Genomic DNA, 17,580 nt, shown 5'->3' with positions numbered 1-17,580 from the left:
GTCTGCCTCCCCTAGGACCCACCTTCTCATTTCTCCCAATAATTCCATCAAACCATGAACCCATTAAGGGATTGAAACGGGACCCTCATGATCCAGACACTTCACAAGAGCCCAGCTCTGAACATTGCACTTGGTATTTGAACTCAAGGTGACATTTCGTATTGAAACCGTAACAATGATTATGATTTAACTTTTGAGTGGGGTGAGGCTTGAATCTATCCTTGCACATGCTAGACAAGGTTAGGGATGATCTCATGATGGTTAATCTTCTCTGTATGTACGTGTGTGTGTGTGTGTGTGTGTGTGTGTGTGTGTGTGTGTGTGTGTAAGTACACATGTGGAGACCAGAGGAAAGAATTAAGCGTTGCTCCTCAGGTGTCGTCCACTAGCTTTTGGTTGGTTGGTTGGTTGGTTGGTTGGTTGGTTGATTGGTTGGTTGGTTGGCTGGTTGGCTGGTTGGTTGGCTGGTTGGTTGGTTGGTTGGTTGGTGGTTTTTCTTTCTAGGCAGGGTTTCTCACTGGCCTAGAGCTTGCCAGACAGGCTAGACCTGCTGGCCAGTGGGCCCTGGGAATCCTCCTGACTCCTCCGTGCAGAGATTATTAGAGTACCCCACCACACCTTTCTTGGTTGATAAGTGCTCTGGGGCTCTAACTTGGGTCCTTATGCTTCCAAGATCAACGTGTTAGCAACATCCCTTCTTCAGGCTCTCCACCCCAAGTTTAGCATTTGTCTCCTTCATACAAATGCTTTCCAGTGGCTCCAGAGTCTCTGGGGTCACCAGCACACATAGCATAAGGGCCACCTTTCCAAAGGACCAGAATTAAAACAACACAAATGTCTTCAGGTAAGTTAGAAACCTCACAGCATTTGATATGTACTCTCACCTGAGCAGGTGACATTTTCAGCACCAGTGGTAAACTTGTCAGCTGGAAGGGGTGGGGGAAGGTGGGGGATGAAACTGGAGTTCAACTCCCAGGCAACCCAGAATAAAAAGCCCTCATCCCAAACTATTAAAAAATAATTTTTTATTTCATCCAAAGCAAAGCTAAATCCAATTCTACAATGCAAAATGTGTTGTAGAGGCGAGACAACCTAATCGCATCCAATCTGTGCTTAAATGCAAGTGCTGGGCATGTGCACGTTGTCGGTGCCTCCTGGAGGCACTGTGGACCTGAGGCTCTTACAGCCCGTCAGTGTATTGTTTGACCTATAAAGTTAGATAGGAAAATTGGCTATGGGTACTGTTAGCCAAGCCAGAGGAATAAACCATGCATAAGATAGTCAAAAGCACTGCACATCCAGTGGGAGATGGGAGAGCAGGGACTCCAACCTGGGACAAACTAACATGTAGCAAGCTAGAGGAGTTCCCCACAAGTACCTCTTTGGGGCATCCTTGCCCCAGCCCCTCCTGTGGCGGTTGTCTGTCACCCTGACATAGAATCACCCAGTAGGATCCAGGAGCATAGTTGTTCATTTCTGTCTCTTAACTCTTCTTCAGTCTCCAGTTCAGGCTACTGAAGGTGCAGAGCCCCACCTCCCACCTCCACCCCCTACAGCCCCACCCCCACCCCTGCATGCACAGCCCACCCTCTTCAGCCTCTGCACTTGCAGACTGACTAGGCACACCTTTCCACGTCCCACATGCCACAAGCACTCCACACAGGTGCACCCTCACCTCCCACCAGCTGAAGGATGCTCTTGCCTCCCCGGCTCCACAGAAGCTGGTCAGTCAGATGTGTGAAACTCTGCCCCCTGCCTGTCATTCTCCTGGGCCCCCCAGCACTGCAGGTGGAGTCCAGTTGCCTTATGCTCGGTTTCTACATGGAGGGATCTGGGCCCTCGAGTGCAGAAGTTTATTTGGAGGTCAAGGATAAGGGACTTGTGCTTTGTCTTTGGTCTCACTGACATCAATGTCAATACAACTGCATGGGTCCAGGTTTCCCAAAGTCAACCAGATGAGAGGTTCTGTAGCCCACTGGCACAGGAAATACCCTCAGCAACCCTGAGATCGCTATTGAAGACTTGCCTGCCAGAGGGTCTGGCTAGGGGAGATGGCTTTGCAAATATACATTCTAATGCAACCCATGGCGATGTCTGCACAGACATGCCACTAGCACTAGGACCAGACATTCTTTGTTAAGAGGACTGAGATTTGTGCTCTTAATCCCTACTCATTAAACACTAGTATTATCACAGGCATTGGGGCAATGACAGTACATAAAAGTACTCCCATAGTCCCAGACACCTCCATCAAAAAACAAGTACCGCGGACAAAGATGCTTTAAACATTTGAGTCATGATGCCTAAGGTTGCAAAAGGAAGAGGAAGAGTGAGGTGTATGCATGTTCCAGGGATGCAAACCAGAGATGAGGACAGGATAGACATGGGACATTCTGTCCATTTAGTCGCCTTATTTCCCAACGCCTTTTCAAGCCAAGCAAAAAAAAAAAAAAAAACACCAAATATCCTCACCAAGCCTCACTGCAGTCCGTGAGGTAGGTATAATTTCACCCTTTGGGTAGATAGGAGAAGCTGCAAGGGATGCCTATAAGCTGACAGTGAACAGGAAGCTGGGACGGAGAGTCCCTCCGTCTCCTGCTGTATGCCTTGGCTCCCTCTCGGGAAAGCAAGAAGAACCCCCAACACTTGGCCTCTTCCAGTGTTGGGGAAGAAAGCAGTTTTACATGAAGGCAGCTGGAAGTTTCCTGAATGGCTGGAGGCTCTGGTGCCATGTTTGTTCTCAGAGTCAGATGACTCTAAGCAGGGTGTGGGCTTGCACCTGTCATCCCAGCACTATGGCAACGGAGGCAGGGGATCGGGAGTTCAAGGCCAGTCTTGGCTACATAGGGAGTTGGAGGCCTGCCTGGGCTACATGAGACTCTGCTCAAATAAATATATAAAAAGCAGGAGACGGGCAATTTTTACCCAGCTCACAATGGATTCTGGGTAAGAAAGATTGGGAGGAGAGGAGGTTACCCCAAGAGCCCCTTGGCTTGGGCAAGAGACACTAGCCATAGCCACAGGCACCTATACATCTCACTGTTCTTTTGTCTCCCCCAACTTCCACTTTGGGAGAGCCTTTAGCTACTCCTGGGCAGAGCCTGTAGCAGTCCTTACACCTCCCTGAAAAGAGGACTAGTCTCCATCTTCTGTCATATCAAGGGTATCAGAAATCTGGTAACAAAGAGGGAGTTTGGGCATCACATTTCATATGTCACAGGAACCCACACAACCAAACCCATCTGAAGGTCCCACATCGAATGCCATCCTAGCTCCATGTCAGGGACAAGAAAGAGGGTGCCTCACAGGTGTCACCAAGACCGCCACCAGCCATTGGAGTCATTGTTGATACAACACCAGCTTCGTGCTCTCCTCCATGACCTTGGGGTAGGGAGCTGGGAAGCCCCACCAGTGCCACACCAAACTGTGCAATTAAGTCAGGGAGTGTGAGCCGAAAGAGAGGGGCTCAGAACCAGGACTCCGGGAACTAAGGCACAATCTAGCCCCACACGCAAGGGGTGTGCAAACCCGCTCTGCAAGAAGTAAAGAGAAGGTGTGGGTACCCTCTCCCAGCTCCCCCTCAGCCTCAGGTTGAGTGAGGAGTTGGCCCAGTAGGGCAAAAAGAAGCTGGAAAAGCCAAGGGCCTTCTCGTCTGGAAACAAGGCTCCCTGAGGCAAAGGCAGACCCAGAGCTGGGGTGGGCAGACCTGGGAGCAGGGAGAAGCCAGACATGCTGGAGGGTCACAGAAGGAGCAAAGGTATGGGATGAGAATTCCTAGGAAACCACCCCTCAGGTAGGGTGGCAATGCCAGTTGTTTCAAGAGAAAGGAAGAAGTTTCAAGAGACGCTCCGGAAGTGTCAGGATGGCATGGACCAGCCTTGCCAAGGGTAAGGGCTAAGGGCTCTCAGTCTTGTAGGGCTGGGGTAGACATTCCAAAGACTGGGAGGTCCGGGACACTGCTCTCCCGCCTCTGAAACCCAAAAAGCAAAGCGAGAAAAGCTGCGTATAGCACCCCAGTGCTCCCGGAAGGATGGAGGCTGCCCCTCCCCCCACAAGCCTCCTCAGCAGCTGCGGCCCAGAGAGCAAAGACAGGCTAGGTAGGCTGGGACACTTGAAGACCAGGGCAGCCAGGCCTACCTGGAGGGTCTGCAAGTTCAGAGCAGGAGGAGGCTAGTTGGGGAGCCAGGACAGTGTGGGCAGGTATTTTAGGGTAGGGAAAAGAGAAGTCCCCTCTGAAGGAACTTCCAGAAGCCTGATATTCTTCAAAGCCCAGCTTGTCTCTCACAACTGGCCCCGCCCCCAAGAAGACACCATCCAGAGTTCTCCATTCCCAGCTTCGGAAGTGGTCACCCTTTACCCGGCTCCAGACCCCAGCTTTGGGAGCAGCCCTCGCTGATCCACCCAGATTTCCTGGTGAAAGATCAGAAGGAAAACTGAGGGGAAAGCGGGGCTTCACAGAGAGGAAAGTCTAAAGGAGACCCCATGTGCCCAGGAGCCCGGACTAATCCTTCCACAACACTTCAGCCCCTCCCTTCCCTGTCTTCAGCCTCCTGTAGGCTTCCTCCCCCCCAGTCAACCCTTGTCCCTAGGAAGCCCTGGCTGGGGAGGGAATGGCAGCTGGGCAGGGCCAGGTCCTTCCTGCTCAGTAAGAACAGTTTGGGCCAAGCAGCACACATCTCAGACAGGATTCGGCATCAGTATCACCATCAGAAAAGGAGGCTTCCTGCCCTGCTTGGCCCCGAGCAGGGCCTCATACTTTGGTGGGTGGCTTTTCTTCCGCCTTGGAGCCAGGCAGCCCATTCTCTGTGTTGTCGTTCCCAGAGGAACTCACGAGACACTCCTTCCTGGAGGGGGGAGGGAAGGGGGGAGGACCAAGAGATGAAGGAGCAGGTACATGGCTCCCTGTGCCCCATCCCTGGCTTTTTCTGTTCTATTCTGTTCCAGAGACAGCACATCTCATCACCCATCTTGCCCAGAACACAGCTTTCTAACTATTTAAACTTCTAATAAGGTAATGCTTTTTTTTTCCCCTTGCTCTGGCTTTCCAAGATTACCCAAAATCTTTAAAGGTAGTCTAACACTGTTCCAGAAAATTCTGGGCCCCGGGCTCATACCTTCTCTACCTGTCCACCCTTCTCCTCCTTCTAGAGAGGAGATAGACTGAACCCAAGCCCTTGCGGACGCTAGGCGACCGCTGTATCACTTAGCTACATCTCTGACCCTAGATGCCTATTGCCATAACTGGACCTTTGGGGTTTTAGTTTAGTTTCGTTTAGATGTGGCCTTTGCAACAGGGCCTCACAGTGTAGACAAGACTGGCCTTGAAAGCATGGGGAATCCTTCTAAGTGTGACTGACTCTCAACCACTGAGATTGTAGGCACAAACCGCCATGCTTGACTGGCATTGTTTCTGTCTCTCCCAACTGAATTCTCAGAATTTCTCCTCTCCCTAAAAGAGTCTTTCCATTCTAGGCTTGAACTCACATTTTCTATGATAGAAATGAAAATAAGCAGGCTTCCCAAATCTGATGGTAGGTTTTAGGGCAGGTGGTACAAACGGGAAGAGAGAGGTTAATGAGATGGAGGCGGGGTGGGGGGAAGATAGCCAAATGAGAAAGATCAGGTGGAGAGAGGTTGGGAGGGAGCCAGGAGATAGAGCAAGGACTGTAGGGATAGCAAAGGCCAGCGGTGGCATCAGAAGACGCTAGAGCATGAAGAGGCAAAGAGGATACTACAGGTTGGCAGGGGTTAATGGATGTGGAATGAGGACCACCAGGGAGCACGGGAGCGATGGCGAGTTAACTCACTTCTTCTCTCGGGTCTTCTTCAGGATGAAGGTGATGAGTTTCTTCAGCAGCAGGATGCAGACGAGAAGTCCAATGACCCCACCCACCACAGCCAGGATGATAAGCGTCACCGTGTTGTCCACTTCTTCCACTGTGGAGAGGAGCAGAACAGGGAGGGGAGAACGGTGGAAAGCCACCGCACAAGGTGCAAAACTAACCGTCCTGCCTCCAGACCATGACCCTCTCTGGTCAATCGAGAGACCGAAGAGGCTATGGCATTGATTCCTCTCACCCCCTCACAACACCTCCTCCCATAGACTCACACACAAGGTGGGGGATAAATCAGAGTGAGACCCAGCTTTGAGCCGCAAACTCACTCCTCAGCTAGTCTCCCTGCTTCCTCTCCTCCTGACCACCTCTTCTGTCATCCTTCCCAGCAAGGCTGTCCCTGGACACTCTTCGAACCCTCCTGACTCCCCCTGTTGCTTTAACGCCTACAGGGCTCTTTGTTTGAGTTGATCCCTTAGCTAGCAAAGCTCCCATCCTGGTCACACTGGAGCCTCAGTACCCCAGGCCACCATGTAAATGGATGGCTGAAACACTGTATAAATGGACAAGAGCCACCTGGAGGGGCCACAGAGCTAACTCAGAGCTTGGCATCCAGAAACACTCTGCCGGCATTGGTCCTTTTCCCCTCTCCTCCTACAAAGGGCAGGCACGGAGAAGCAGACAGCAGGAATCTCAACAGATAGAAGAGGTGGTACCATTTGTGGTTCTAATACCAGACTCAGGCTGTAATAAAGACTGCCTGGATAGCCTAGGGTTCTGCCCTTGAAATAACCCAAATTCAACCCCTGTTGTTCCATCTCCACGGGTTCCTTGATATGGTCACGGGGGTGGGGCATACAGAAGGCACCAAATTCCAGGATTCTCAGTTGGCAAGAAGCCCAACCTAATGTCTCACCCATTTATCCCTCTTCGCTTCCCTGACCACCTCCATGGAGTAAAGGCAGATGCTTATCTGGCTCCTTCAGAGCCATCGCTGCTTAACTGACCCACTTGTACCCAATTCCATGGGGGAAGGACCACACCTCGTTCTATCTCTTTGAAAAGTATCTGCTATTCATTTGGGACTATCCATCTGCTTGTCTTACTCTGGACTACACACTCCTCAAAACCAAAAGAAAACACTGCATACCAGTTACAGCGTCCTATACTACAACATCTGACAGTCATCCAACACTCGCTCACCCCGTACACAAAAACAGCAAGAATCCATCTACGTGGAGAGAGTCTAATGCTACTGAATACTCCCAGCTAGCTCTGCGGCCCTTCACAGCCAGGTAACTGTACATCCATTTAACAGACTAGAACATCGAGGCTCAAAGATGCTCAATGCTATCCCCAAGCCGCTCCGTAGATGATGGTTTCTAGCTTCCAGATGCAACGGCAGTAACTCTTGCAAGTGCAAAGAGAAAATCGCCAGCATGGTTCATTTTGACATCCCAACGCCACACCAACGCCACACCAACAGGCACCCCAAGTTCTTCCTACCCTACCGCCCTCACCCTTGTGCCCACTACATACATTTATTAACCACTTGGAGGAAAATGGTGGCAGAGTTGTTCAGGTCTCTCTCCTTGGGGTTCCTCACGAAGCAGGTGTATCTGCCTGTGTCAGTGAAATCCAGATCACTTAAAAGGATGGAGATGTTATTCATCTTCTCCTTAGTGGAGCCCTCCAGGGTGATTCGGTCATCATCCTTCACTTTCACCTTAGGGTCAGATTTATCATTCTTCACGATCCCGTCGATGAGCTGGGGCAGGGAAAGATCAGAGCAGTCAAGCTTCACCACGTCTTTCCATGGGCACCACCTATGACCATGCCCAGAAAGACCCTTTCTTCATCTTCCTCTGCTCTCTCTGACAGTGGCTGTAGCTCTGCCTGACCTGAATTCTGCCTGTTTCAAACTAAACCTGTGTTCTTTCCTTCAGAACTCCCTGGAACACACCCCACCAGCTGCTGTTTTCTTAAAAGCCTTTTTTGTTTTTGCACAGTGCCTCTGCAAATATGCATACACACAAAAGCATGGGCATTCTCGCACACACCCAGACGTGCACACGCACACACACATGCATGCACACACACACATATGTACATGCACAGGCACACTCAAGCATGGGCATACACACACACACACACACACACACACACACACACACTTCTCTCTGCATGCCCCACCCAGCCTTCCTTCCTTCCTTCCAAAATCCTGACTTGCAGTCAGGACCTAGGTTAATACCATAGTTCTGTCCTTCAGCATCCTCTAAGGATAGTGTCTCCTGGGGGCTTTCACAGTTACTCTGGGAGAAGAACCCCTACCAGACTGCACAGAACTCCTTCTGCATCTGTGACCTGCTCACCCCACTGCTCCTTCCTGGCCCTCCCTCCTGTCCTTCCACGAATCCCTCAGCCACTGTTCATCTCCGTTCTCCAAGCCTTTGAACAGCTTCTTTCTCCTGATTGTTAAGCCATTCGTTTTTCTGAAAATATCCAAGTTGCGGGTTTCTCTCAAGAAAGGACAACAGAGTCTAGCCAAAATTTTAACAGAACCCAAATTCTGGCATCACCATCAGAACCATCCTCCTGCCTGGACTTGAGAGAAAAAGTAACAAAAAGGTGGGTGGGTTCTTGGGATCATCTTTGGTCCTCAGAAGAGACCAAAGCCCGGGCTTGAAGGCATCCATGGGCAAGGGACAGACAGGGGGGAAGGACATGAGCACCCCACTTACAATCCTGTATGTTTCGCTGTTATTGTAGGACCACCTGAAGTAGAGGTTCTCAAAGCCATAGCAGCTGGAGAAGGTACACGGCAGCAGGATCGATGAGCCGTTGGTAGCGTAGATGGTGGTGGCCTTTCCCACAGATACCTCCAGCGACAGGTACATGGGGAGCAGGAAGAGACCTGTACAGGGGACAAGGATTCCCTTAGTAAAATCACCTCGGGAAGCTCTGGAAAGGCACGCTCAGCCAAGGAAGGGGAGCTGTGTCAGATGAAGAAGCTAGGTGGTTCTCTATACAGTATCCACTTGGCCTGAATAGAACTGAATTCTGAGCCTTAGTGGCCCATGTGGTACTCAAAATGACCACGAGGGGACACCCCAGCCCAAGAAAAGGAAGGGCCTAGTGTTTCCTCCCCCATCCCACCCTCACCCCCAGAACTTGCAACTCCACCCCTCCACCTGAGGGTGGGGGCAGCAACACTGGTAGGGGCCAGGGAGGTACCAGAACTCCCCTTTCACCTGCACCCAGGGAAGTTCCCCAGATGGGGTGCACCCCTGGTGATGTTTGAGAGTTTCGAGTGGGAGCCAGAGCTTCCTCGGGTGGAAAGGCGCGATCCGATCGCCGCAGTCCTTACCGTGGAGCGAGGGGCAGAGAGAAAGCTTGGGGCTGGACAAGAAAGATTGTGTGACTAGTGAGTACAGCTCCTCCGACTACACAAGGGGATCCCGAGGAGAGAAGGATGACGACCCGGCCCTCCGGAAGGGAACCTTCGCCGCAGCCTCGGGGAACACCGACTGCTAGCGGCGAGGACGCCGCCAAAAAGAGCAAGCAGATCGCAGTTCTCTGCAGAGGCCATTTGTATCAAGTGAGGGCACGCTGCAGGATGCAGGACTTAGGGGTGGCCTGCACCCTCCTCATCATCCTGCATCCACACTCCGAACCCTCACCCCGGAAATCACAGTGACACCCTCCCCCCCACGGTCGTATCAACCCCCTCTACAGGACATCCCCATACCCCACACCCGCTCCACAGGACATCCCTCTGCCCCACCCCCTCCGTCCACAGGACATCCTTCTGCCTCAAGAGGCTTTGCCTTCGGTAAGTCCTCCTCCTAAGCGCTCTTAAAGAATCTAACACTCCTCTTGCCTGCACATTCCTTAGGGAGTCTGCATTGCCTCAAGGTCGTTCTGCACTGAAGGAGACCCACACTGAACTCATACCTTTCTTCACCAGTAGGGGAAAGGAGCACTCCCGTCTTAATTCTCAGGAAAGTCCTTTGTTGTCTAACTTAATTCCCTCATGCTGCATCATGATCAATTTCCTTTTGTTTTGCCCACAAGAGGTAATGACTATTCTACTAAGTGACAGACAAGGCAGACAAGGCACTCTAAGGAGTGCTGGTGGGGTGGCCCACCTCCTGTTCTCAAGGGTCCCTTTACCTTCCTTGTGTCTCCTTTGCTTCTGGTTGCTACACACACACACACATACACCCCAGGTCAGAAATTGCACCCTATGGCCCAGTAACCCAGTCTTGACTCTTGCCATGTCTGTGGTGACAATAGACAAATATTGAAGCATTTACTGTGTGCCTGGCGCCTTTCAGCCTCCTGTTCCCCCATCATATCTCAGATTATAGACCACACTGGAGAAGAAGCTGAGCCTGGAGAAGTCAGCAATTCCCTTAAGGTCAAAGAGGGAGACAGAAACCCCTCCTCACATGTTAAATAGGTGCATTTGCCCACTGTGGTGCCAGCTCTTGCTAGAGTACCTCAGTTTTCATCTCTCTCTCTCTCTCTCTCTCTCTCTCTCTCTCTCTCTCCCTCTCTCTCTCTCTCTCTCTCTCTCTCTGTCTCTCTGTGTGTGTGTGTGTGCGCGTGCGTGTGTGCGTGCGTGTGTGTGTGTGTGTGTGTGTGTGTGTGTACATGGAACTGTTGCAGTGGTTTTCCATGATGAGAGACATCAGAATCAACCGGGGACAAGCATGGGCAAGTGTGGGTCGGCCCTGGAACTATGTGAGCCTTCAGAACTGGCCTCTCCCTGTAGTTCCCAGGCAACAGTGTGGGTACAGACCACATTTTAAGAGTAACTGTGCTAGAGGGCTCCCACACAATCATCCCTCCCCCCACAATTCTAATAGGATACTAAATGGCAGGTGCACTTTTTCTCCTTTTATCGATGATAAAGTTGAGGCTCAGAGAGGTAAAATGATTTTCCTGCAGCCACACAGCATTCGGCCTCTTTGGAGCTCAGTATTTATGATATGATAGCACAGGTGTATTTTATAGACTATGCCCATTCCGTCCTTAACCCATAAAGTTGTTATTCCTTTCATCCCCAATAAATGCCTCAGAGAAATAAAGATGCAAAGGCCACATACCCAAGAAGTAAGTAGGCAGCACCCAGAAATAGGTCCGCTTTCCCCAAGAGCTATTCTGATGGGGGGTCAGTGCTCCCTGAAGTTCCTGGTTCTTCTCTTATCTCTGCTGCCCTCCACCCCAACTCTCCCACCCCAGGTCTAGGAACAGGAACGGGAAGTGTCCACTGTCCAGCCTAGAGCCAACCGCAGAGGATGGGAGCCTGAAGCTTTGCTTTCTGTGCCTCCCAACAATCCCCTAAGCCCAGAACCAGGATGCAGAGCAGAAGATGGGGATGCACAGAAGAAAGGCAGCTTCTGGGCTGCAGAGTTGGCTCCGTGAGTCACAGTGATTGCTGTGTCAGCGTGAGGATCTGAGTTCGAATTCCCAACACCCCTGTAAAACCCAGTGTAGCCTAAAGCATTAGTAACTTCCAGTCCTAGCATAGGGAGGTGGGTGACAGAGACAGGGGTATTTCTGGAAGCTTGTGAGCTGGCAAGCCTGATAGATGCAGCAGGGAAACAACAAAGAGATGCTGTCTCAAATGGGGTGAAGGACTCTGACCTCCGTGGACTCATTGCTGCCCCCATTCACACACGAGAACATAAACACATCTCTACGGTTACAAAGAAAAAGAAGAAGAAGAAGCTTTTTAAACCGGATGTGGTGGCTCACACCTGTAATCCCAGAACTCAGCGGAGTCGGGAGGATAGCTGCAGCTTCAGGACCAGCTTCTGCTGCAGTGTGAGACTCTGTCTCAAAAATAAAAGGAAGGGAGGAAGGACAAAGTTCCCTGGTAATTTCTCTGAGCTTAGCATCTGGACCCACGAACTGGGATCCTGATGAAGATGGGGCAGGGGGTGGGTAGGACTCATCTCCAGTGGCCAAATTCCTCCTTCCCAACTCCAGCTCAAATTCTATAGCACAGAAGCGCATCCTTGGGACGATGACAATTTGTTTGCTTTTGAGATAGAGTCATATGGGCCAGACTAGAACTTGCTGTACACGCAAGGATGACCTTGGCCGTCTTGCCCTCCGCCTCTACCTCCTGAGGTACTGGGATTACAAGCCTGTGTCTCCGTGCCTGGTTTGAGAAACTGCCTTTGATTGCTTTAAATAGATAGAAGCAGAGAAGAGCAGAGGAAAAGTTCAGACGAAGAACACTATTTCTTTAAGTTCTGGCTCACCGCACAGTGTGCATTTCCGCTCGATGCGGGTGACTTAACTCTGTCTAATACGATGAGGACTGAGTGGAGCACTGCTGTGTCCTCACTAGCCTGGAGAGGATGAAGAAAGCCGGCAGTGATGGTTTTCACAGAGTCATCCCTGCCCAAGGAGGAAACCTGGGAGACAATAGGCAAGCCTGGATGCTTCTGCAACACACAACCCACCCAGCCAGGCATGGGGAAGTCCTCCCAGACATCTGGGAGGTTGGTGCACAAGCTCCCGTGAGACTGAGCTTGGAAAGGAGGAGCATGGATCATGATCCACTAACAGGCCCCCCGCAGGGCTACTTCAGCAAGTTGACCAAAGCTGGAGTGGACTGGTCTGCAGGTCCATCTGCCTGCTGACCTTGACAAAGTCAGACATGCCACATCCTACAAACACATCTCCAAACCAATGCGGGGATAGCTGTAAACTTTCCTACCTCCCAAGCTTGGTGGGAAGCCAAAACATAAGGCTGTATAAAACACATGAAGGGCTTTGGTAAGGGAACACCCTTGGGGAGAGGATATTGCTTCAAAGATGGGAGGGGAACAGGGCTGTCGCCATACCAGCATTGGATATAACCAGGGTGCCACTAGTTTCTCTTAAAGACTACAGTGTCAGCCAAGACTGTCTCCTGGCTACTCACGCATTGATTTATTCCTTCACCCTCTACCACATCTTGGATTATTTCCATGTGGCTATTTCCCTAAGCAAAGGACTTTCTTGCTTTGCCCAAAAGTTTCCTCTCTAGAATGTTGTAAGTTGGGCCTCTTTCTGGCACTGTGGGATCCATAAGTCTCCTCTGTCAGAGTCCTGTGGAGTTCCACCCTATCCTCACAGCCTACCTTTTCCTAAATCATTTACCCACTCTCAGCAGCCATCTTCAGAAGCCCCTAGCTCCCGACACCCTGCTGGGACCTTGTCCAGGGAGAAAGACTCACAAGGTGTACCAATGTTTTTGAAAAGTATATAGGGATGCAGACGTGATTCAGTGAGGAAAGCATTTACTGGCAAACATGAGTTCAGTTCCCAGAAACCTTGTGGAAAATGGGATATAGTTGTAATTACAGAACTGAGAAGGCAGAGACCGGAGTATGCCTTGGGCTCACTAGCCAGCCTTACTTATCTACTCATGCAGAAGCTCCAGGTCAAATGACACTGCCTGTCTCACCTGAGGAATGACATCCAGGGTCAACTTCTGGCCTTCACACAAATACTTGCACACACATGTACACACACAGAGAGAGAGAGAGAAAGAGAGAGAGAGAGAGAGAGAGAGAGAGAGAGCACAGAGAGAGAGAGCACAGAGAGAGAGAGAGAGAGAGAGAGAGAGAGAGAGAGAGAGAGAGAGAGAGAGAGAGAGCGCATTCTGCACATGGCTATACTATTAAATATTCACACCAGCAGGAATCCAATGGTTACTACCATCCATTTCAAGGTCGATCCCAGGCTGGGGACATTCCATCATCTTTCCCATAACCAGAGATCAGTCACACCCAGGCAGGGTAGGGGGCAGAAGGAGAGCGGAATGGTGCCTGCTCTAAGTTTAGCTCCAAGGACTTGCGGGGCATGTGGAACAGAAGCTCAGCTGAGACTCTCTGGCCCCAGGGAGGAAGAATGGCTCAGAGTTAGAGCTTGGAGGAAGAAAGTGGGCCGAGGGCAGCAAGAGAAGGACCTCTCCTGGGAAAGAGGCTTCAGGGGCCTGGGGAAACAGGGCTGGGCCAGGCAAGGCTCCTGGGTCCTATGGCAAAGGAAAGATTTCTACTCCCTCACCCTAGGCAACCTGCCTACCTGCTTCCTGCCCACCCCCATGAGCTTTGCCAGGATAGAAGCATGCCCCTGAGACACCACTGGATCAGTAAAACCAGCTTTACAAACAAGTCCAAATAGTGAGTCTGCACCTCTTTTCTGAGGCCACTGGGCATTGGTGTTGGATCACTGCATGGAGTCCCCCAAGGAGCAGCCACAGGGCAAGGTGGATCCCATTAGGAAGTAGCCAGTCATAAGGGCTTAGAGACCCTGCCTTACCTATTCCCGCAAGCCTGCCTTCTGCAGATCCAAGAATTAATCATCTTTTCCCAATGCAGACTGGCCCCTACCCCCTTCTCCCCTCTTCTCCAGGATCTCCTGGTTTAGCCTTGTTGGTTTCTTCCTCTGAGCGGGACTCAACACCCTCTCCTTAATTGTGTGCTCATTAAACAAGCCCTTAATAAATACACACCAGGGGAGAGAGGGTTGTGCAACACAGCACCCTCACAAGTGATAATTAAACACAGATCATGGCAATTAAGCAAATCAGGGAGCAAGGAAGGGGTGGGCAGAGCAACACACTCTCAGTTACATGCCCAGGAAAAGACTGGAACCCACGGAAGCCTCAGTCACAGCACCGTGGCCTTCCGAGTCACTTCTCGGGTTCAGAAAAGGCTACTTTGTTTGTATTTTCAAAAACAAAACAAAGAAACACTGGGGTCTCAGTCTATGACACTGAGTTGATAGGGAGAGGGGACATCAGGGACACCATGTGGCTAACTGTGAGGCAAAGCTCTGACCACTACTCACGCCCACCCATAGCCATCCATGCCAGGGGCCCGCTCATGCCCAGGGCCTCACTCATTCCCAAGATCTAAACACAAGCCCCACTGACCTTCTCTCTCACCAGACGGCCTGGATTCTGTCCCACTTGACCATCAGCTGGGCACGCACCCTTAGGCAGGTTACCAACCCTCTCTGGGCTAGACACCTCTCACTTCTTGGAATGTTCCTCATTGTGGTTTTCAAAGTCCCTGCCCTATTCATACCAAAGCTCTGCCCTGCTCTCCGCTCACCCCCCCCAGTGCCTAGAGCCTTCTTGGTTGTCCACAGAAGCCTGGTCCTATGGATATTCCAGCAGTACAAGGCCTATCCCTCTCCTGACCAACTGAATACGGGGGAAAGGCAACCTATGACATACAGCGGCTGGTTTGATGACTGGAGTTGTGGTGCCTCTGAGACCCCTCACCCCTACTGTGGGCACAAGAGAGTCCCGGGATGACCCAAGTGTGGACTCCATTGGAATGACACTGTACCCATCCCATGAAGAAGAGCCCTGGGCTTTAAAGAGTCAACATGAAACCTGTACAACATCTGTATGGTATGGGACAAAACGTTAGTGTCTTACAGCTGGACTCAGGGAGGTGAAGAAGGCAGAGCTCAGGAACAAAAAGAATACTGTCCCCGACACCTGACAGGTACCCATAGGACAGATCTGCGAGTGATTTTCAGGTGTAAGAGAGGCAGTGGCTTCCCTTAAGAGGTTTGTGTCCCCTGCTTCCAGCATAAATACCTCCACCATGTGCCTGATCCATTGGGGGTGGGTAGGTTATGCTGTCAAAACCAAACTTGACTTATATAAACAGGAAGAGATACAAGTACCAGAGACGGAGTCAGCTTACATTGGCAGTCAGGCTGTGTAGATTACATTCTGGTCTGGACTAATAAATACCATTGCTTAATCTCTTGGAGTTTGACACTCAAAACCATCATGTGAATATTAATAGATAGCCGTAAGTAAGAGTCTATACCCTCTGTGTCCTCTGGGCCCGACTCTTCTCTCTTCCCAGTCTTCCTCAAAATGAAGATCCAGTAGGCCAAACAGGACTTCCCCAAAGAAACCCTTTACAGGAAGGGCCTTCTGAAAAGGTGGCTTTTGCATGGTCCTCTAGATCCTTCTAAGCCCTTTCAGCGTTTGAAAGAGTGGCAGGGACACCAGAAAGGAAGAAGGTGAAGAACCTAGCAAAGGGTGGGGAGAGAGACCTGGTCCCCCATTGGAGCCTCCCCTGTTGCCAGGGAAGCATGTCACTAGCCCTAGGCAAGAGTAGCAGACACTACTACACCTGCAAGCTCCCCGGAGCCCCCCACACTCAAGGCAGTAGACACCCCCACCCCACCAGCATGCCTTAACTCGGGTCTCAGGAGGATTCCCCTGCTGCAGTTCCAACACCTGGTTCCAAAAGGCATCAAAGGGAGCCCGAAACTCATTGCCAGGGTGGCTGGGGGTGGGGGGAATGCACCGGGTTCCCAGAGAGCATAGTCTCAAAGCTAAGGGTCCAGAAGGAAGACCAACATCCCAATCATTTGGTGCCACCTTGTCTAAGGCACCTCTCTTCACCTCCTTCAGGATGGGGTGGGGTTAAGAAAGAGGCGAGAGAGAAAAAAAGACAAAGCTGGGGCTATCTTACCCAAAAGCCCAGTGCCCAGCCATCTCGCCTGAGTATTGCCTCGGTTCCCAGCCCGGGACATGGTCCTGTTCTCTCTGGAGTGCTCCTGGTGTTTGGGATGGGATAGTGGGCACAGCCGGGCTCTCCGCCCGAGGTCGGCTGTGGGGCCCGCAGCTGCCAGGGGAGCTCCACGCCGCGGGTCGGGGCTCCGGAAAGTTAGCCGCGAGAGAGCGAGACGAGGGGGAGGACAAGGAGGGGGAGGCGCGCCCTCCTGCCTCTTGGAGCCGGCTGCAGGAGCTGGGGCTGGAGGGGAGGAGGAGGAGCCGGAGCTGAAGGGAGGACGCCGGGGCGAGCGGCACTGCGATGCGCCTCTGTTCTGGAAGCGCTCCAGCCGCAGGAGGGGCGGCGTCCCCGCCGGTTTCGCACAGTGCCCGTCGCGCCGTGGATCAAGACCGTAGGGTCCAGCCTGGGCAGCCCTCTCCCTCTCCAGCCGGACGGGAATGCTGCGGCTTGGCACTGCAGGGCCAGCCCGCAGCCGCCCGCATCATCCCAAGCGCCGAGCTGCCAATTAGGAGAAGAGTTCACGGGGGAGTAGAGGTGGAGCTTTTAGGTTTGTTGGAAGGCTGTTTTGTTCCGCTCAGAGAACCCGAGTAAGGGCAGCGGCTGCCTCTCCCGGGACCGCCGGGAGGACATCCGCAGCGGGCGCTGCCGCAGCCGGTGGGCGTGTGCCGGCTTGCCCGCTGCGGACGACCGGTACAGCCCTGAACCCACACGCGTCGCCTCCCGCCGCGCCGCTCATTCGCTCTGCGGATGGCTTTTAGACCGTGGCAAACCGAGTTTCCCCAGCAAAGTGCTCTTGCACGCCGCCCACCAACCCATTTCCTCACAGATTCTTTGCATATTAGAGGGTTGGGGGACAGTCACTTGGAGACAGTGTGCTTTCCCCCCAGCGCGGGGCGGCAGGGGAAGGGAGGCAACCGCAAACACCAGGGACATCCCCCTGAAGACCCCCAGTCAACTACCCAAGCTACCCTCCAGAACAAATCCTCCTCGCCATCCGGAGACCAGTTAAACCTTGGAAATACACCCTCCACCTCGCCACACCCGCCACTCAACTTCCAACTGGGAGTCCCTGGTAGGCTTCAGCGCCATAGGAGACCCTTGAGGTTGTATACAGAATGTTAACTGTCTGCGGGGAGAACCTTGTTTTCTTTTGCTTCGTCGTTGGTTGTCAAGGTAGTTGAACAGCTCTG

The 17,580-nt window shown here is 52.0% G+C and overlaps 1 protein-coding gene across 1 annotated transcript; it reads right to left on the bottom strand.

The window, feature by feature from the left end:
• Positions 1-1,804: 1,804 nt before the first annotated feature.
• Positions 1,805-17,002, bottom strand: Scn4b (sodium voltage-gated channel beta subunit 4). Its single transcript, XM_076924968.1, has 5 exons — positions 16,349-17,002; positions 8,576-8,748; positions 7,374-7,602; positions 5,808-5,937; positions 1,805-4,844 (listed from the first exon to the last, which is right to left on the bottom strand). The coding sequence occupies exons 1-5, from the start codon at positions 16,407-16,409 to the stop codon at positions 4,751-4,753; spliced, it is 687 nt and encodes a 228-aa protein (XP_076781083.1). The 5' UTR covers positions 16,410-17,002; the 3' UTR covers positions 1,805-4,750.
• Between the last annotated feature and the right edge of the window lie 578 nt (positions 17,003-17,580).

This window comes from Arvicanthis niloticus, chromosome 26 (genome assembly GCF_011762505.2).
Source record: "Arvicanthis niloticus isolate mArvNil1 chromosome 26, mArvNil1.pat.X, whole genome shotgun sequence".
Classification (NCBI taxonomy): domain Eukaryota; kingdom Metazoa; phylum Chordata; class Mammalia; order Rodentia; family Muridae; genus Arvicanthis; species Arvicanthis niloticus.
This window is presented reverse-complemented; position numbering and strand designations above follow the sequence as displayed.